Below are 21613 nucleotides of genomic sequence, written 5' to 3'. Positions count from 1 at the left end.
GCCAGGTGCTAACTTCTGCCAAACCATTCACCTCCTGAACTCCTTACCTAGACCCTCCTGAGCCCCCAGCCTAAATGTCTGTGCACACAGTTACACACTGCATCCCCATGCAGACCTGCTCAGTGCACACACTAACCAGCCAAAGATGCACATGCACTCAGGGACACTCTGCAGCCCTGGCTGGGAGTGCTGCCTCCCCTGCCAGAGGGCCCCAGGTTGCAGAGACTTTATCTTTCAGATTCTGATGGAGCAGAGAACACGCCCCCCCACCCCCCAGCTCTTCATTTCTTCTCTCCCAGAAAAACAGCAGCTGCGCACCTGCTCCCTACTGCCTCCAGCCCCCAGGACTCTCACATTCCTCTCCCCTGCCACCCCTGCCCCTAAATCTAAGATTCCTTTCTCTACCACTCCCCACATCCCTTCCTTTGCTGACCCTGTTCTATATCCTGGCTTCCCACTGGGCTCCAATCCTCTGCATTTCCTCAGCCAGCCAGCCTGCTGCCCTGCCCCCAGGAGATGCCAATGCCAGTCATCCGGGAGTGCACAGCTCCCTGCAATATCCTGTCACAGTGCAGGAAGCATGGGTGTTACAGACCTCCCTACCACCCCCCCCACCCAACCAATACAGCAGGGGGCTCAATGTACATGTCCTCAGCTGAACAAAACACCTGCTCCCAATCCAGAATGGGGCTGCTCTGTGCCATGGGCCTGGGGAAACCGTAGCAGGGACATCCATCACAGTCCCAACCTAGACCCTCGGGCTCTGCAGAGCTGCATCCCCACAACCCCACGCTCAGCCCAGGTCTTGGACAGAGATAATCTTCCCCATACCCCTGTCTCAGAAATGTGGCTCTCTGCCAAATGTGGCACTGACCCTGTAGCAGGTGGACCTGCCCAGCAGACGCCCCAGCTCTGACACCCAACCATCGTCCTGGCCACACCCCCCTGTAATACAGGATCACCCCACCACTGCAAAACTGGACGCAGTCATAGCAGAGTCCCTCTTGCCTTAGAACAACAGGTGCCCCTTCAAAATACTCTCCAAGGCTCTGCTCCGAAGTGTATCCAATCCCAAATTCCCATGTCATGCTGGCACCGGGACACATGCAGCCCAGCCTGTCCCAGCCAGGACAGTTCATTCCAGTCTCTGCTACACTGGCAGGAACAGGCTTACTGTCTCCAGAGCAGTGGTGACACACAGGGGGTGCACATGCATCCCCAGAGCACCCCAGTGCACCCCCTGACTGGCCACACTCACTGCTTAGGCGATAAGCAGGGGCAGGTCGGAGTATCAGTTGATCCTGGAACTGGCTGCAGCGATTGACTATAGCAATCAGCCATCATGGTACTGGCCGCGGGGGTCCCCCCAGGCAGTGAGATTGGCTGCCGGGGGGATCCCTGGTTGGCAGGATTGGCTGCCAGGACGTCCCCCCAATCAGTGGGACTGGTTGGGGGGGGCACATGCCCCCCTAAGGTGGCACTAGTTGCCTATGCCCCAGAACATGCTGCCTTGGGTTGGTCCTGCACAGTGAACTGGGTCCAAGTCTCAGAGCCCTCAACCGAGATGTGGAGGGATAGAAACACCCAGGAAACCTTTCCTTTCCTCCCGCTGACTCATGCCTCTGACTCATGCCCCTTGCTCCCTTCCAACTTACCAGAGGGAGAAGGGGTTTCAGCTTGAACCTAACCGGCACCTGGCACTTGCAGCCCAGAACAAGGCCCCTCAAGCCAGAGGGAAAGGCAGCAGCATGGTAGCTGGGCAGAGTTTAAGCCCTGTGAATGCAACTACTCACAGTCCCAGGAACAGGACATGGGTGCGTGCCCCCAGGGCCTCTTCACTTGGCACTGGGGAGCATTAGCTCTTACCTGACGAGGGGAATGTGATCCAGGGTGCAGCATGAGACTGGTCCATCTGGCCCACAGGACTGGTTATAAATCCTGGGGAAATAAAAACAAGCAAGTCAGATCTGTGGCCATGGCATGCTGGGCACCTGCTCTCTGTGCCCAGTGGGACCTACAGACCCAAAACAAGGAACCAGAAACTCTTGGATGCCCAGGTGCCCCAGGGCTCAGATGCCATGCCCATCCCAGCATTCTGATGAGGCTTGTACCCACAATGCTTCAGGAAGAGCCATGGCCCACTTGTGGCAGTTCGACACTTCTGCTCCTAGAAGGAACTGTGCTCTACCAAGCATGTTTTCAAATAGTCAAGTCATTTCTCCCATGGATAGAGACTTGCCCTGTACCTTGGGCAAAGCTTCTGGGTGGTTTAAGGCTTGGGTTAGGGTTCACATCAGGTCTTCTCTCACCCAGTCCAGTTTGCCAGTTCTTAATACATGTCCCCAGTCATCATCGTTGGCCAATCCCCACAGACAAGCACGACTGCCTTCCATGACTGCCTCATGTGTGGCTCCAAAGACAGCTGACAAGGCCAATCCAGAATTGATGGGTTCTATTCAAATGCTGCTGCATGGAAACCCTGCCCAACCCTGTGTCATCACACACCTCTAGCAATGCCCATTTGGGCTGCTCTAGGCAGATACCTGCAGCATCCAGAAGCAGGGAGCAGGCTGAACTTCTGACAGGTGCTGGCTAATCATTTCATCAGAGCAAGCCAACAGGACTACAGCTGTAGGCTACCAATAGCCAAGCAGCCTTAAGAGGACTTTCTCCCCACCTTGAAGGAGCATTTCCAACATGGCCTTAAATGCTGTTACCCTGAACAGAGTCAGTGAGAAGCATGCATCTCATACAGGATTGTCACACAGTTATGAGCTGGGACACCCATTTCATTGCACAGTCCCAAAAGAACCATGAAGATGGAGGAAGGATGAAGGAAGAGCCCAGTGCTGCAGGCATGATGGGACATGTGGTCCTCTTCCAGGCCTCACTTTTCTCCTGACTTAGCCACTGAACCCTATGAAACTAGTCAGGCCTCAGTGCCCCCCACTGCAGGGTCTAGATGGGAGTCTATGGCCCACAGCACACGGGGGCGGTGAGGAAGCTGGGAACCGGTGGAATCTGGATGGTTGGCTCCAGAAAGCCATAACAGACGGACCTGCTCAAGTCACCCCACGAACCAACTGCCAGGGTCCTGTCTCCACAGGGTTCGATTTGTGGGTACCCAGAGAAGCAGTGCTGGGGCAGCTGGTGCCCATACCTCATCCCACTGCCTGGCTGCTTGCTAAGACACCTATGTGCCTTCCCATGAAGAAGGAAACCCACACCTCACAGCAGAACCACTAGCACAGCTGTTTGAGCGCTCATGGCACTTGGGTCAGGTCCCAGAGGACTGGAAAAGGGCCAATGTGGTCCCTATTTTCAAGAAGGGGTGGAAGGGGGATCTGAGTAATTACAGGCCAGTCAGTCTCACCTCCATCCTTGGAAAGGTTTTTGAAAAAGATTATGAAGAATCATCTATGGGAGTCCAACAGGAAAAATAATGCAGCAGAGAAACCAGCATGAATTCATAGCAGGTAGATCATGCCTGACCAATCTGGTTTCGTTTTATGACAGGGTCACAAAATGCTTAGATGCAGGAGCAGAAGTGGATGTCATTTTCCTAGATTTTATCAAGGCTTTCGATATGGTATCTCATCTCATTCTCATAAATAAATTAAGAGTCTGTGATATAGATGTTTACACGGTCCGGTGGGTGGCAAATTGGCCTAGCAGTCGCACCCAGAGAATGGTAGTAGACAGGTCAGTATTGACCTGGAAGGATGGGGGTAGCGGGGTCCCGCAGGGTTCAGTCCTTGGACCCGTACTCTTCAATATCTTCATCAGTGCCTTGGATGTGGGTGTGAACTGTACTCTGCCCAAGTTTGCGGATGATACTGAATTGTGGGGTGAAGTGCACACTCCAGAGGGTAGGGAACGATTGCAGGCAGACCTGGACAGGTTAGAAGAGTGGTCAGTACACAACAGGATGCAATACAACAAGGACAAATGCAGACTGCTGCACCAAGGGCGCAAAAATATCCAGCACACTTTCTGGCTAAGAAGTGACCCTTTCAGCAGCACAAAAGCAGAAACGGATCTCGGAGTCACAGTGGATTCCAGGATGAACACGAGTCGTCAGTGTGACGAAATCATCAGCAAAGCTAACCGCACTTTATCATGCATCAGCAGATACATGACAAATAGGCCTGCGTGAATAGGCAGCTAGTCGATCTGGCTGTATCGGATGCCAGGGATCTGATCCGGGGCTCCAGACTGGGTTCCCACTTTGATCCAGCAAAAGCAGCTCTGAAGCTTCAGAGCCACCTCGGAGATCCAGTCATTGGGCATAATGGAGAATCAATGAAATATCTATAACTATTGTTTTCTGTCTGATTTGGATGAAACTCACAGGGGCGGTAGCCTATGCTGAGGCCACAAAGCTTGCCAAGTTTCAAGAAGATCAGTGAAGGGGTTTGGGAGGAACTGCACCTCAAGCTGCTAACAGGCAAAACTCGTGACATAGGTGACCCTGTGTGTGTTAAGGTGCAGTGGGCTGACAACTGCAGGGGTGGTGGCCCCTGCTGAGGCCACAAGGCCTGTCAAGTTTCAAGGAGATAAGTGCAGGGGTTTGGGGGGAACTGCATCTCAAGCTGCAGACAAGCAAAACTCGTGCCATGGGTGACAGTGTGTGTGTTAAGGCACAGCAGGATGAAAGCTGTGGCCCTGCTGCGGCCACAAAGCCTTGAAAACTTGGCAGCCTTTGTGGCCTCACCGCAGGCTACCAGCCCTGCAGTTTTCACCCCCTGTGTTGCAACACGTAGACATGATACGAGTTTTCTTTCAAGAATTTGGGGTGCAGTTCCCTCCAAACCCCTGTACCGATCTTCTTGAAACTTGGCAGTCTTCATGCTCTCAGCAGCAGCTACCACCTGCAAGTTTCATCCAAATCAGATAAAAAACAACAAAGTTATAGATATTTCATTGATTCCCTATAATAGCCTATGGCCAGATCTCCAAAGCATCCCTGAAGCTTTTCTGAAGCTCCAAACTGCTTTGGAAAGCCAAACAAAGCCAGTGCTTCGATCCTGACATGCTACTTCAGACGCCAAAGCATCCGAAGCTTCTCTGGATCCGAAGGACAGTCCGAAGCCTTGCACAGCCCTAATGACAAATAGATCCAAGGAGGTAATACTTCCCCTCTATGCAGCATTGGTCAGACCACAGTTGGAGTACTGCGTCCAGTTTTGGACACTGCACTTCAAGAATGATGTTGATAGACTCAAGAGGGTCCAGCGAAGGGCCACTCGTATGGTCAGGGGCTTACAGGACAAGCCCTATGAGGAGAGACTGAGGGACCTGGATCTCTTCAGTCTCCGCCAGAGAAGGCTGAGAGGTGATCTTGTGGCTGCCGACAAATTCGTTAAGGGGGCGCAGCAAGGTATTGGAGATGCTCTGTTCACCAGGGTGCCTTTCGGGGTAACAAGGAACAATGGTCACAAACTGAGAGCAGATTTAGGCTGGATATCAGGAAAAATTTCTTCATAGTAAGGGTGGCCAAAATTTGGAATGGGCTTCCAAGGGAGGTGGTGCTCTCCCATACCTTGGGGGTCTTTAAGAGAAGGCTGGATAGGCATCTGGCTGGAGTCATCTGACCCCAGCGCTCTTTCCCGCCCATTGCAGGGGGTCAGACTCAATGATCTATTGAGGTCCCTTCTGACCCTAACATCTATGAATCTATGAACCTCAGTGGTGTGTCAAGGAACTCAACACCCAGCCCGTGCGGCACCCCAGCACAGATGGGGAGAGGGCAGACACAGGGAATGCCCCCAGCCAGACCCAGATTCTTGGGACACAGCAGGGACCTCCAGCAACTGGACTCTCAGAGATGTCTAGTGCTGAGATGATCCCTCCCCACTTAGCCAGGCCTGAGCTACCCAAGGAAGCAACTGACTGCAGGACAGGCTTCCTGAATAACTGAGAAGTGATGAGCTTCCCTGTCAGCTCCCAACAGCCTCCCGGCTCTACAAGGTAACTCCATCCTGTCCATCACATCACTGCCCCGGGAGCTCCCAGCCTCTCTCCTGCGAGACAACCCCCGTGAAGCACTCCACGCACCCCACCCCCTGCCTCACGCCGCACTCCCTCTGCTCTATCACAGCCGCTTGGGTGCCCAGCCCCGCCATGCAGATACTCAACGTCAGTGCCTGGGCCGTGGCTTCTGCTGTAGGCCCAGCCATATGGTACTGCTGTTGTCCTAGCTGTCACCCCCTGCTGTAGGCCACAGAGTGTAATCAGCTGCTCCCCCAAACACAGCGAGCTCTTGGGTAGGCAGCAGGCAAGGCTGTGAGCAGGGCAGGGAGAGAGGATCCCTGGGGCCAGCCCAGAGTTCCTCTGCAGCCCGGGTTTGCTGACTGGCGAGGATCGCAGGAAGCACCCCCCTTCCCTGCCACCTCCGCAAGAGGAGGGACATGGGCATGCCAGGAACAAGCAGCTTCCTGCTTCCAAACACACAGCATCGAGAGGTGAGAGAACAGGGTGGAGCCAGGCAGCGCAGCCACAGCTCCAGACTTGCAGGAGGAGGAAGCTCAGCTCAGTTTACTGGAACTGCAGGGCAGAGGAAGGGTGGGGGGAGAGGAGGGACTGTAGGGAAGTGGCGCGCTGCTGTTGTAACCAGACCAGTGCCGCAGGGGAGCAAGCACCCTGAGCTGGGGAATGGCAACACCCAGGGGTGCGAGCTGTTGAGTGCCCTGGGCAGGCAGGACAGGGTGACTCTATGGACTGTTAGCCCTGAGGTGAGGCCCTGACTGGGTTTTTGCTCCTTTCTGGCACTGCCATTCACACATGGGAGCTGCCGGTCCCGGAGCAGCGAAAGACAATGCTGCCCGGTCTTTCCAGGGCCAGCCATGCCATGTTGAGGAGCCAGGGTGGGGAGGAACCAGCCAGCACTGGTTGCTACTGCCACTGGCTGGCTTTGCTGATGGGTCCCCCAGGAATGGCAGAAGCAGGCGCAGACCCACCTTGTTTTGGCCTCTGGTCTGGATGGCCTTGCAAGTCCACCACCCTGATGCCTAGGCATCAGACCAGAGAGGTTCCACAGCATCGAGGCTGAACACTGGCTGTCCTGAGAGGGCCCAGTTGTTCCCCATTCAAGACGCTGGGGCCCTCAGGAATGGAGCTGGGGACCCTGCACTAGGAGCCCCTGGCAAAGAACCCACTGTGCCTCCCTCATGAGTCCGGGCATTTACAACCCAGCCAGACTGCACCTGGAGTCCTTACATTTTGCCCTTATTTCCCACCCTAAGCTGCTGTGCCTGGTGAAAAGCCATGATGTTCCACCCCAGAGATGGCTGTAGATGAGCTGTCCTTGCTCAGGTTAATGCATAAATTTGTGGAAAGCAGTTCCAAGTGCCCTCCCTCCTCACACGCATGCATGCACACCGATTCAAGGAAAGAGAAAAGGCTACCTCTTGTCAAAACAGTCTTATCCCATTGCAACCACAGCTATGCATGTCACATGCCACTGCCTGCAACACTTAACTATACCCCTTGGCAGACTTCTGCTGCCACATTACCCCCTGCCCCTATCACCTCAGGGGCAATGGCTATGGGTGTTGGAAGCAATAGCTAGTCGCTGACAGAGGGAGGTTTGTAGAAGCACGTGCCAGGAGGTGGCATCCAGAGACTAGCATTTTGACCCCCTGACATGGCTACAGAGGAGAGATCACTGCAAACGAGAGTTTGTCAAAGAATTCAGAAATCATCCAGGGTGAAAGGGGATAAAGAAACATAGCACCTTCCCTCCCCAGGAGCCTGTCTGCTGGCCACATTCAAAACGCCCAGCGGTTACCAACTGGTGCTTCAGGGAGTTGCACCTCTAGCCACATTCCCCATGCCTGTAGCCCTGTGTTCAGTGTACTCCACAGGCATTAGCTCATCTTCACAGCATCCCTACAGACAAGATGCCACTATTAGCCCCTGCTCATGGGCAGGTGGCTGAGGGACAGGGAGGCAAGGCAACGTGCCCAGGATCACACAGGGAACTAGCAACAGAGTAGGGAATAGTACTCACAGTCCTTTCCCCCTCACAACCTGCTGCACAGGCCTCCAGGTCATGCTGCCTCCTTAGGAATATGGGCAGAGATGGGGAGGGGAAACCCTGCGTCCACCAGGCAGGGGGAAAGTACAAGATGAAACCATCCGTCTGGGGAGAGACTGATCCCATGGGATGGAAACAGCAGGTCTGGTGAGGCACAAGAGCTTGCACAGTGGTAGGGCTGAGTGGCAAGCCAGGGAGATCCTATGGGTTTCCAGGGAGGTCTAAACTTGGATAGACCAAGGCCTGTTTCCCCTTAAACTAGGCCCAAACATAGAAGCTGTGTGCCCCCAGCAGCTTGCAGCAGTGTGACTGCAAGCTGCAGTGCCCAGGACAGAGCCCAGCCCCAAGGGAAAGGAGGGAGAAGGGCACTACCCCCCTGTTGAGTCCTTTCCCCCACTCCTCTCAAACCCCTCGAGCTCCTAGTACCTCCCTGCTGCTTGGAGGCACCCAGGAAACAGCCCCAGAGGTGGTTGCTCCCATCTGTGAGGGAATTGCTTATTTGCCTCCAGTTATAAATGACTGTGGCAGTGTCCTCAGGCCCCTGGCCAACCTGTTAACTCCAGCACATACAGCTCTTGCTTGTACCTCTGGTGCAGGACTGGGAGGCTGCTCGGCAGCCCGCACAGCAACGCTGCAGTCAAAGATGGGCTGAGTAGTGGGACAAGCTAAGGACAGACCCACATGACAATGCAGTGGGTCCCCAGGATACAAATTCCTACACTACCCACTCCTGTGGGGCAGAGGGAAGAAATCAACGGTTTTAATGCCCCTGAGCAGGGAGGACAGTGGCTTTCACACCTGCCTGCAGCAGGACAGGGAACAGGATATCTCTGCACCGGGCACTCACTGGCTGCGTACGTGGAATCCCACTTTAACCTGCTGGCCTCCCATCCAGGGGCCAAGCTGGCTCAGCCTGCTTAGTGCAGGACAGCAGACAGGACAGAGGCAGCCTGAGGACAAACATGCCAGGGTCCTGGCTCTACCCGTCTCAAAACAATCCTTTCCCCACGCTCCCGGCCAAGGTCCAGCAACCCTAGACCTGCTGGGCACAGGCCAAATAAATAAATAAAACTGAATAAAAAACCACGGTCCCACCCCCTCCCTTCCCTGGCTCTGCATGTGGATGGCAGGTCTCCAAAACCAAAGCCCCCACCTCCAAAGCCCTCACTTCAACAGGTGGCCAGGCTCCCCCTCACTGCAGAAGACCCCTCAGCAGCCAGACCTAGCAGCAGCATGGCAGAGATCCCATTGTCCTGCACCTCAGGGCTGCAGGGATAGAGGGGAGAGCAGGAAGCAGGGATCAGATGTCTGTGAGGACCAGGCCAAGGAGCACACCCTCCTTCATTCCCCAAACACTGCAGTCACAGGCAAGATCAGAGCTGCTCCAGGCCTGGCAAGGAGCTGGAAACACAGCAGCAGCCTGGGACTGGTGCCAGGAATGCAAGAGCTGCGTGGGCAGCAGCAGTGGGGCTCACTCAGCCCCACAAGTAATGCCCCCTACTCCTACCAGCCCACCCTGGAGAGCAGGAAAGCATCTGTGTCCTGAGGGAGGAAACAGGACAGTTGCACTGCAATCGCATTCCTCCTCCCTTCCCTGCTTCCCTTGGGCTCATGGCATGGGAGCAGCCTGGAGGCAGAGCGCTGTCCCTCAGCCAGGCCACATGACAGGCTCCAGCTGAAGGAAGGACCATGTCCCCAGCACTCTCCCAGACTTCGGGGGAAGAAGCTGGAGCAGGTCCAGACCTCCTGCAAAGAACTGAGCTCGGGTCACTTACTGCTATGATCCGCTCCAACTATAACTGCTCAGGCACTGGAAATACACATGGCCCTTTCCCTCCACCACAGTCATTCTGGATACACCCGTGCACCTCCTGGCCCCGGGACCAGTTCACTCAGAGCAAGCGTCTGCTCAAGCTCACACCCACCCACACTGCAGCGCTATCAGCACAGGCTCCAGGGGGACCAACACTGGCCACTCAGGACCTTTGTCACAGAGTTGACTCAGGCCTTCCTCCCCAAAGCACGGCAGCTACGGAAGCATCTGTGTTAGCAGTGCACAGGCCATACAGCCGAGCAGTTCAGAGTCTCTCCAGTAGAGAAGTTGACCATTATGTTGTGACAATCATATGAATCAGAGGCTGCGAGTGCCCAGGCTTACAAGCACCCAGGCCCCCTGTCTAGAATTCCTTCTAACCTCGCAGGTGGAGGCCTCAATTAGCAGCTCCATAGTTAATGCTGACTCTTTCAGTTAAAAGCAGGCTCGGCCTTTGCTAGGCTTTAAGTAAAAGCAAGGGCTGATAGTTTTCAAAATTACAGTGCTTACTCTTTGGGCAGAGATAGAGTTTTCAGTAAGTCACACTTGAATCCGCTCCGTAAGGGCAGGGTTAAAAAGCATTTCTCTTTGAAAACACCAAGGCTGGGGGCTGGTGTTTTTTTCAGATCTCCTAATTTACACATGGCTTTGTTTTCCAACCTTGAAACCCGAGAGAAGTGGAGTTCAAGGGAGTCTCCTGCAGGGGCTGGGCTTGCTTTTTTAAAAAGAAAAAAAAAGCCTTAAACCCAAATTCTTAAAGCATTATTCATCATTAGCATTCTGTTTATGCCACGGAAGCCAATGCTGACAAACACATTCTTCTCCAGACAGAATAAAATATTCGACAGGAAACGGCGGCATATATATACTTTTCCTTTTCGCACTCCAGCAACAGTAAAATGAATGTGGACTTTCTGGGCTGAGCTGCTTTGGAGACGTGACAAGTTAGAAACCATTCAGAAAAATTTCCAAAGACCAAACAGGGCGATTTTCCAGCCCCAGTATTGCTCGGACGTCTGGGAGCTTTCTGGAAAATTCTGCCCTTTGCTAAAATCCCACAGGAGCAATTTTATGAAGATCCATTTGGTCTTGGCGAAGTCAGGCAAAGGGGGATGTCCAGGCTCAGGAGAGGAAACGTACAAGTCTCAAGCATTCCCAAGGAGATGCATTGCTCTGTAATTCCCTGAACGGCTGTTTTCAGACTCTTGGTGAATGGCAACATTCTTATATGTTTTGCATGAAGGCTAGATTATTTACTGAAACAACCATAACCACGTACTAACCAGGTTTTTGTGGAGGACTTCTGTATAGCATCAGTCATCCTGAAGGACCCTCCAGCACTTTGCAAACTCAGAGCTGGATCCTGCAAACACTTCTACATGCAGGCAGCTTCCCTCTACTAACCCAGGCACTCACTGGAGGTCTCCCATCCAGAACTGAGAGTGGGCTTGATGCATTTAACAGGAAGACTAGACAGCGTATGCAATCCCAAGGAGGCATTTTGTGGAAACAATGCAGCAAGGGTGAAAAAGCTTTTAAGCGACAAGTCCATAGATAACAGTAAGCCCTTGGTCCCCAGGACACCAGCTTCCTGAAATAGCCCAGCCCCACCCACTGCTCCACCACCAGGCTGTGACACTTGCAAGCTCAGGGTGACCTGGCGTTCATCAGTAAGAAGGTCCAGGGAGCGATTCAATTCTCCCCAGGGCCTGTCTAACCTGCTTTGCAACAGCTCTCCCTTGGACAAGCTAAGCATGTCCAGTGCTGGACTGAACTAGGTTGAATCTGCCAGCACACACGTGCCTGGTCACTGAGCAACAGCCTCGTCTCCCTGCAGGCTCTGCTGAAGAGCTCAGGGAATGGGAGGGTTGTTGCATCACGCAACTTCCCAACCTGCCAGCCATAAGACATCATGCCAAGGCCACTACAGGCCTTTCTGCTGTGCTCAGAGAAGGACCACCCATGACTGGGCCTACAGCCAACTGAGATCCTACCCAATCCCTTCCCACAGCAAGGCTCCTTACCAGTTGTGGACCGGGCAGATGTGGTTGTTGGAAAGCGCCATAGCGTACCTATAGGAGAGAGAACACATGGTCAGCTCAGCCTCCCATCTCACTGCCTCCCCCTCCGGTTGCACTGCCACCCTTCAAAACAACATATTTTCAGCAGGAACCACAGACTCAGCACCGCCACCTCACTTGCATCTCTCCTAGACCAGCCAAGCCAGGCTGGAATGCTACAGCTGGTGACCAGCACTATACACAGGGTAGAGGTCTCCCTAGGCTACCAGCCTCAGGTTGGATGCACGGACTGCCACTTGCTGAGCCGCACGTTTCTTGCTCTGATCATGGGCTCAGACATGATTGCTCCGTTCAAAGGACCCACCTCCATGAAGGTAGGAGTGTGACTCAAGACACTGGCACCCTGACAGCTCCCCTGGAGGACACCAGTGGGCCCTGACTGAGCAGGACAGGAAAAGGCAGGTAGGACCCCACAGCATGGACTTCCCATGGGGCAAGGAAGTCAGGCCAGAGAGGGTGAGTTGATGCCTGGTAACAGCATCTACCTGGCAGAAGCACAGGGCCCACAGCTAACATCTCACATGCCATTACCCACCCCAAGCCATCATTCCAAGGGCTTCTCTGACCTCCTGACAGAAAGGTGGAGAGCCAGGCAACACAGGCTAGTGCATCAGTCTTGGTGCTGAAGAGCCAGGGAGCCACCTCTGGCCATGGCCAATTCCCATCAGCAGCTTGCTGACACCTTCTGCCACTCTCCAGCACCCACATAATATCCTCACCAGGTTTTTAAGACTTTGCCATGATCTGCCTCCAGCAATGTGGATCAATCTGTCCTGTCCCATTCTCCTCCCAAGTCAGCTCCCCCATACTTAGGGTGAAAATCCTCTTCTCTCTCTGCTGACCAAAGCAAGCAACAAAGCCCTCCAGATCCTGTAGGTGCTCTGTCTGTTCCCCCCTGTGCTCCCCACACCCCCTGCCCAGGGCCCTAGCCTTGGCCCTCCCTTCCCAGTCAGGAGCTTCCCCACTTTCCCCCTAACACTACAGCGTATTTCCCAGGGACTGAGGGGAACTGGGCAGCATCCCTGTACTACAAATTAGCTGTGCTGCTCATGAGAGGCACGAACTGTGTCCATCCAAACCGCAGCAGCTGGCTACAGCGCCCATCACAGTTCCAGCCTGATTTCAGCAGGGCATCCAAGAGGGACACTAAGTTGACAGGAGAGAGAGGCAGGCAGCTTTCATAGCAGCTGCTGTGAAAGATACAGGCCTCTTCCCTTCCTCCCCTGCCCAGCACACCATCCGCCTGCTCCTCTGCAAGGACCATAGATCCTCCAGGCCCCAGAGTGCTATCCATGCGCCCCCAAGCCTCTCCTCTGAGCAGATGCCCCAGCCAGACCCAGCCCACAGGGGCAGGCCCACAGCCCTACCTCATGCATCTCTGTGCTCAGCCCTTGTGCATCTCCTCCCTGGTGCTGAAGGGCCTGTTGCTTTTCTGTCTCATTATGTGACACTCCCAGATACAGGGAGAGACCCATGCAGATGGATACACAGCAAGAGAGAGGGTTTATTCATGGGCACATCAATCCTGCATTTACAGATGCCTGCCCTGTGGGACAGGGGGCAGCCTGCCAGGCAGAACTGGGCAGCATCCCTGTACTACAAATTAGCTGTGCTGCTCATGAGAGGCACGAACTGTGTCCATCCAAACCGCAGCAGCTGGCTACAGCGCCCATCACAGTTCCAGCCTGATTTCGGCAGGGCATCCAAGAGGGACACTAAATTGACAGGAGAGAGAGGCAGGCAGCTTCTCTCACCAGCCTTTTCCAGGGGCAGGAGGGTGACCTGACAGTGATCGCACAGAGCCAAACAGGCAGTCACCCAGGGCTACACAACCCTACATAACTCACAGGCTTCTGGGACACTAGGGCCCAATCCCATGTTGACTGTGCATTCGTGATGCAGAACCAGGGCCCAGCCTTGCAGGTCTGTCTCCCAGCTCTGTTACCACCACCAAGATCCTGGGCAAGTCACTTGTATCTGCAATACAAAGCTAATGCTTCAGAAGGGCATGAGGCCCAATGGCTAGCCTGCAGAACACCCCAGAGAGCCAAGTGCTGCCTTTGTCCTGACCCATGCAAGCTCTGCTCTTTTCTGGGCAAGTCCTGGAGCACGGGGCGGCTCCCAAACTGGGCTGGCTCTAATTACAGGCTGCTGCTGCCCCTGCTAACCGCAGCCGACTCAAGTTAAAAATAGGCACATGTATAAGCAAGAAAACCCCTCTATTTACCTAGCTGGCCACGTAACAGACCCTGGATGTGAGAGGGTGTCACACAGACCAGCCTGAGAACAAGGGGCACCACTGCTGAGATGAACACATGCTGGGCAGCATGGCCTGAAAGCAACAAGTAGATGCCCAAGAGCAAATCCACAGGGCTACAGGGTTATCCTGCCTCCCCTCCTGGCAGCCCCTGGCTCCAGCTCTCCCTTCCCAAAGGCTGCCAGTACCCTCTAAGCAGCCTGTTAACTCCCTTCCTGCTCCCAGAACAGGCTGCAACAGCACTTCACCAGGGCCCCTCAGTGCGTCGGGTCAAGCAGACCTCGTAGCCCTCGCTGGGAACGGGAAACAGGTGTCACTTCGGTGCAGACATCTCCTTAGGATTCCCTTCCCTGAGATTACACCATCACTGCCTAGGAGTGAATGAATGAGTCAGGCCTTTCCCCATGCTCCTCCACCTTGCCTGGCCCAGGTCTGTTCTCTGGTCCTCATGGGCCAGGGAAATAAGGCAAAGGCACTGACTCTCCAGCACCTTCACCTTCACCTCCCTCCAGGAAGGATCCACAGGGCTCTTCCTCCTCCCATATCCCTCCAGCACCATCTCCCCTTCCGGCATACACATAGCCTCCCTCCCCCAGGTAAGGCAGCACAGGGCCCACAGCCAACACCTCACATGCCATTACCCACCCCGAGCTGGAGGCCTTTTGACCTGAGGTTTCAATAGCAGAGCTGTCAACATCATTTCTCCCCAGGATCCAATGCTAGAGGCCTGGAGGACCTGGCTAGCTTTGTACAACCCAGGGGGTGTTTGTGGCAGGGAAAGAGCCCTTCAGTCTGGAACTAACTCCCCCCTCCCCCACTTGGAGGGGCTGCAGCATCTTCCTGGAAGCAGAGGATGGGCCTGGAGAGAGCAACACTAACCCAACCCCCTCCCCTGCCTTGCGTGACCCTCTGGGCAGCAGTGGCAATGACAGCCAGAAGTTTTACCCAAGCTGTCCCCCTCCCAGTGGAGGAAGATGGGTATTGAGCCCTGGAGAATGCAGCTAAGGAGTTACAGCATTTTGGAGGGACTTGACTGCCCCAAGGGAGCCCTCTAGAGAGGACTCAGCACTGGGCTGTACCATGGGCACTGACTGAGGGCACAGGAAGGGGCAGGGGGGAACTAACACTGGCTCTCTCTCAGGGACTCCAAGCTGCATGTTAGAGGGCCAAGTATGCATTTTCTATTGCCCAGCCCCAAAAGCTCAGCAAGGCTTCTGAACCTGTAGCTGGGGGGCGGGGGAGATCTGCTGCAAGGCTTGACTCTGCTACTGTGCAGGGGCCAGGACTGAAGCTGGCTGCACAAGCCCTGCACCACGGTCGCAGCAGATGGCCAAGCTGTTCTTTGGGTGCTGCTGACTCAAGACAGCTGGGGCTCTTCGTCCAGACTGTGCAGGTGAGGCAGATGGGTGCTCAGTCACTGCCCAGGGACACAGACCTGCCTTGGCAGAGGGGAGGCACCAGTGGTTGCTTTACTCTTCCCTGTTCCACCATCATCCACATCAGGCCCCTTCCTCCTACCTCCCTCAACGCCACAGCCCCCGCCGCCGCTGCGGGATAACTCCCACCTGCCTGGGAGCCTCTGGGCTCCGGCCCTGGAGCCACTGTCTAGCAGACAGCCCCAGCCAGCTGAGGGGAAGGACCCCCGCACGTGCAGCAGCCCCAGCGCTGAGGGGAGGGCCCCCGCACGTGCAGCAGCCCCAGCCAGCTGAGGGGAGGGCCCCCGCACGTGCAGCAGCCCCAGCCAGCTGAGGGGAAGGACCCCCGCACGTGCAGCAGCCCCAGCCAGCTGAGGGGAGGGACCCCCGCACGTGCAGCAGCCCCAGCGCCGAGGGGCAGCCCCGGCAGCCTCCCGCGGGGGGCGCAGCAGGCGGCGTGCAGGCCGAGCTGCAGCACGGGTGCGCCGCACCGGCCCGGCCGAGGCCGGCACCGGGGCCCTGCTGCCCGCACGGCGGCCGCGCTTCCCTCCGCGGGCGGCGGCGGAGCCGCGAGGTGAGGTGCGGCCCCGCCGCCGCCGGAGGCGCCGCCCGCTGGCGGCAAGGCCGAGGCTCGCGGGCGGGCACTCACACGATCCACATGCCGGTGATGGTGAGCGCGGGCAGCGCCAGGGGCAGCACGGCCCAGGCGGGCATCCTGGCCGCGGGCATCCGGGGCGGGCAGCGCGCGCCTCTGCCCCGGCCGGGCTGGGGGCGGGCGCGGGGCTCCCTGGCGGCGGCTTCCCGGGGCCGTCTGCTGCCAGCGGGCCCCGTGGGCGGCCCGGCTCCCGCTCCCGCCGTCTGCGGGCGCCCACCGGCACCGGCGCCGCTGGGACGGGACGGGACGGGACGGCCCCGCCCCGCCGGGGCCGGCGGAGGGCGGGTGGGGGCGGGGCGGAGCCCGTGCCCCCGCCCCCCCGCGGCGCTGGGAGAGACCCGCCGGGCCGGGGCCGCCTTCCCCTCGCTCCGGGCGGGCACAGCCCCGTGGCGGGCGCGGAGGGCCCTGCTGGCCTAGCCTGCAGATCCTCATAAAAATTACCATTTTCGGGCTCCCTTTCTGTCCGGGCCCTGGGTGGCCACAGGTTCACCATGCCTATGTCTGGCCCGGCTGGGGCAACAGCTTCACGACAGTGATTTCAGCCCCGGTGGTTTTAGGGACCTGGCAGGGGAGACCCTCCTTCCCACCTGAGCGGGGCAGGGCACTGCAGGGCCTGCCGGAGCTGCCCGAGCCTCCCACTGGACAGCAATGGGGGCTCTCCCTCCAGCTTGCTCCCTCCGCTGTGGGGCTGGGGCAAGCGAGACTAGGGGTGTCTGAACCCCAAGGCCTCCAGGCTAGGCCTGCACAAAGGCTGTCGGCCATGGAGTTAGAAGCCCCACGCTGAAAGGTCTGGGAGAGAGGAGACTCGCCCCGGTAGCACCACATGCTCAGACCCAAAAATCAATAAAAATGAGGGCAACCAGGCAGGGCTGAGGTCTGCTCCAGCAAGGGGCCCTGCCCCTACGCAACGCTCTCCCTGCTCGTGCCTCCTGCTCCCCTGGCACCCCTCACCTGGGGCTGCACAGGTATGGCAAAAGGCCCCTGCCAGCCTCCTCCTAAGGCAGGAACATACAGAGGAAGCCAGGCTCCCTCCCCTTGACTAGCCAAGCCTAGCAGTGAGGTCCTAGCCCCCAACCACTGGGCCACGCAACCATCTCCCCTTGTCTGGCTGCTTTGTTCCTTGCCTTGCAGGTCAGAGCTCCTGGCAGGGGAGAAGCTGCAGAGCATCCACTTTGTCAGCTTGGGCCAAGGTGGGGATGGGCTCCCTGCCATGCTTCAGCATCCTGCCCTGCACTTACCTCTCTGTGCTACTGGGCACAAGTGACTGAGACCAGCACAAGCTCATGGGTGAGAAGTCCGAATGGTGATCACCTTGGGCAGGGAGATGAGGGCTGTTGGGTGGGTGCATTACTTGTGTAGAGCCCCTCACAGCAGCTGGCTATTGTTTCCTCCTGTATTGTTTTGTTCTGGCACCTCAGAGATTTTCTTTTGACTCAGAGCTGCTTGAATCTGAGAGTATGGAGTGGTGGGAGAAGGTCCCTGTGGCTTTCAGCTCGCTACAGGAGAGCAACATGGCCCGAGGCAGCTACCTGAAGCCAGGGGCCGCAGGAGTAAGCCAAGTGCCTGGCTGGGCAGGGCAGTGTGTCCAGGATTTCCAAACCGGTAACATTCCTTCAGCCTCTCAGTGCAGGAAGCCTGGAGTGCAAGACCTTACTTCAAGTTAGTTTGCTTTACTCCTAAACCTCTTTCCATATTAGGTGAACCTTGACCTGAATCCGTTGCAGTTTGACTAGTTAGTAGATCTGACACTCCCTCTACTGGCAGCAGACATTTCTGCATAGACAAATAGTACATTGTTACTGCCTGTCAAGAACAATACATGCCACTATATTGGGGCTCCATGGATAATTATGCAGCTGCTGATGGATGCAGCATCCTTTGTTGGGGGCTACATTGTTTACAGACAATGGGAAGAACAGTGTGAACTGAACAAGCCTGGTTTTGAGGATGTTAAGGCTTTTATTTGCATGCCCAGGTGGTCTGCAAGAGCTTGGGGTCAGATTTTCAAGATAACTCAGCCCCTATAACTAGAGCCAGATTTTTTCCAAGAGACCACAGTGGGAGCTGCTGGGCAGAGTGCCTTTGAAAATCCCCTCCTGCCCTACCCTGTCCCCAAATTCATGTATACAGAGTGCTTAAATGTAGTCTTACACAGCATTTTTGTATTCAACATTTTTATGACTACTGCATTCAACTGCCAAAACCCACTGTAGTTAGAGATGCAGTTTTGATTTTATAATAAGCAAGATAGTTTCAGAGTTCTGCAAGTGCTCCTGAGTTCCCACACCTAATTTGATGTGGCAACTGCATTTCAAAGAGGGGCCTCTCCCCCTCTCTGCTATTGGAGACAAACAGACTCTATGTGTTGTTAAATCTACAGGCAAAACTAAAAATATTTTTTACTATTTCTGTCCTGCTAAATGTTACCTGGACCAACAGTAGGTTGAAAAATTCAAATGCCATTTTAGTGCCTTGTGCAGTAATGCTGAGTTTGTAATAAAACAAAGGCCAGTACAGTCCAGCCGGAAAAAAATCTATGGTCTGATACTAGTTTGGGTCCTGCAACCTGTTGGTAACAGCAGCAGACAGCATGCCCTGTTCAGTTTTGCTGTTAGTAAAGCAAAGAACAGTGTGTACAAGTAAACAAAGTACTGGTGCAATGAAGTCACTAGTGTGGCTTCCAATTGATTGCTTTTAAATTGGCCCTTGGACTTCTCCATGTTTAGACAAATGGCCCAGTTGCAGTGGTGTGTTTCCCACACTAGATTGTTTTAAAGCAAAATTCCATAAGCCAAGCGGAAAGGATGCAGATATTTTTTCACCTCACTACCATTTGCAATTGTATTCTGAAACAGTTTAAAGCAGGGACATCACATTCACTTTATGCTCCAGGCTGGATCCAAACCCTGGGGCTCCTTGCAGGCCAGATTCAGACTGAGACATGAGGAAGGTGCAGTAGGGGTAGCAGCTCTGGCACCTACCTGGAATATGTGGCAGCTCCAGTTCCAACTTGGCAGCAGCTCCAGCCCCCACTTCATGCCCTGTCGGAGCCAAAGTGGCTGCTGCCAAATGCCCTGTGCTGTGCCAGCAGCTCCAGCTCTGTGCCAGCAGCTCCAGCTCTGTCTCCAATACGGCACATACAGTAGGAGCCAGTGGCTGGGGAGGTAAGGCCACAGCAGCATGCATGGGCAAAGCACGTAGTGGGTGACCAGGACTGGTGTCAGCCCTTGGTCATGCCACCAATCACTATCACTATGTCTACTGGGGACCTGGATTCTGTAGCAGGCTGCTCCCCCACTGGCCATGCTGGTAGTCTAATGGGCTAGATAGAGCAGCTCGATGGGCTAGACTAGAGCCAGCCTGTACGGCTGTGTTTAACACCCCTGGTATAAAGTGTTATCGTTCTCTGTGGACAGAGTTGCACTCAGAATCTCCCTCTTTGTTCTTTTTCCATGACCTTTATATCTTGGGTCCATATTGTTTTGTATCCTTATTGTCTAAGTTGAAATATAAAGACCAGAAGAGGGATCAGGTTTGTAAAGCACTGCTTAGATTGCAGTGTCCCATAAAGAATAATTCTGAGGTAGCTGGGGAAACAGCAAGGCCACTGGCCAGCCATCATTTCAAACAGAAAAATGAACACACCAAGGCCCACAAGGCAGGAATGCTGAAAGTGCTTAAAGGAGTTTGAGAAGATGCGAGAATGGAGGGGTGGGGGGGAAAAGCTGAAGCCCAGAAGCTGGGACATGTTATGGAAAAAAAAAAAAAATGGGTAGCCAGATTTGGATTGACCAGCGATTCTTAACCAGGCCTTGAGAGGCTCTCAAGGATGCTGCACAAGGTTAGGTGAATCTATATGATACAAAACCCCAGAGACTTCAAATGGGAAGTTATGGCATAAACACATTCTTGTGGACTTTGAGTTCTTTGCAACAGAAGAACAGCTCTAGTATTTTTCTGTAGTCAAAAACACAAGTGAAAATGAAGAGCTGGCATATTCAGACAGGTGCCTCAAGCCTAATGAAGGGTGCTTTGAGTCTAAAAAGGTTAAGAACCATTGGATTCAGCGACAGAGTGGTGAAAAATTCTAGAGGCCATGGTTGGGTCCGAGGTGACTGGGGCATGACCAGATCTTATAGGCAGAAGGGATAGGGCAGAAAAGTGGACTTTCATGCTTGTTTTAAAGGAAGAACCAGAAGTACTTGGTAAATCAGACTTCTCTGTCTCAGTGATCTGAGTTCTCTTCCCCATGTATTCCTCCAGGGTTTCCAAGGCAACATCTACCATTACTCATATCTGGACACACAACTAGTTGTAGGACCTTTCAGGGACCCAAACTCATCCCATGCACCCCGGGCTCCCATCCGTGTACTGTGAGATTTGCAAGGCATGTGTTCCTCCACAGCAGTCCATACTCTTGATCCAAGCTATGAATAGCTGTGTCCTAACAAGAGGCCAGGAGGAGCTTTTCAGACTCTAAATTAAGCTTCTTTCCCTGACAGATGCAATCTAACGTCAGGAGCCATTTCTCCTTAACCTCTTTACTGGCATTCTCCACTGCAGCCTCTGTCTCAGACAAAATAAGCAGCATCCTTTGAAGGGCTTATTTCTCCAAGGAGAATAGGGCCTCCAGGACAGGCTGGCACTACAGGTTGACCTGGACAGGCTTGCGAGGTGGGCAGACCTCAGCCTGATGTCATTTAATACAAAGAAATGCAAAGTGCTCCATCTGGGGAGAAATAACCTGGAGCGTGGCCATGCTCTCCCATAGTTTGGTGTTGTTAACGAACTTTGCCAGAAGATACAGCGAGAGCACAGGGAAGGGGATATGACCATAGGAGTTTACTCCAAACAAAGAGGAAGAGCTTGACTGGGAATTCTCTGGAGAACTGGCAGAGGCTGCATGCTCTCAGAGCATGGTCATCATGGGTGACTTCAACTATCCAGACATCTCGTGGGATGAGCACTCACAAGATCTGGTCACTCATAACGCTTCCTCAATTGCATTGAGGAGCTCCCCCTAGCTCAAGAAGTCTACGGGCCAGCCAGGGGCAAGGCACTTCTAGACTTGGTTCTGGCCAAAGGGGACAACCTAGTGAGCAATGAGGATCAAAGGGAAACTGGGCGACAGTGACCATGAGATGACCACTTTCTCTATTCACTGTAAGTCAGGGAAATCAGCCAGTAGGGTAGAAATCCTTGATTTTATGAAAGCTGACTTCCACAAGCTCAGGAGATTGGCTGGCAAGGCCCTGCAGGACCATGATCTGATGAGGAAGGGAGTGCAAGTAGAGTGATCGTTCCTCAAGGAAGCAATCCTAAAAGCACAAAGGAAGTCCATTACCTTTCGTAAG

At 54.7% G+C, this 21613-nt stretch overlaps 1 protein-coding gene across 1 annotated transcript in view; it reads right to left on the bottom strand.

Annotated features, from left to right (window-relative positions):
• The window catches only part of LOC149859540 (transmembrane protein 150A-like), a 30382-nt gene extending 13893 nt beyond the window's left edge, over nt 1-16489 (bottom strand). Inside the window, exons 1-3 of the mRNA XM_090058004.1 lie at nt 16254-16489; nt 11876-11923; nt 1867-1938 (exon numbers count right to left, since the gene is read on the bottom strand). Of these exons, the coding sequence (XP_089914130.1) occupies nt 1867-1938; nt 11876-11923; nt 16254-16333 (200 nt within the window). The 5' untranslated portion in view covers nt 16334-16489. The remainder of the gene's footprint in view (nt 1-1866; nt 1939-11875; nt 11924-16253) is intronic.
• Between the last annotated feature and the right edge of the window lie 5124 nt (nt 16490-21613).

Source organism: Crocodylus siamensis, chromosome 7 (genome assembly GCF_052110815.1).
Source record: "Crocodylus siamensis isolate JL-2025a chromosome 7, ASM5211081v1, whole genome shotgun sequence".
Taxonomy (NCBI): domain Eukaryota; kingdom Metazoa; phylum Chordata; order Crocodylia; family Crocodylidae; genus Crocodylus; species Crocodylus siamensis.
The sequence above is the reverse complement of the archived record's forward strand: the minus strand, read 5'-3'. Positions and strand labels throughout refer to the sequence as shown.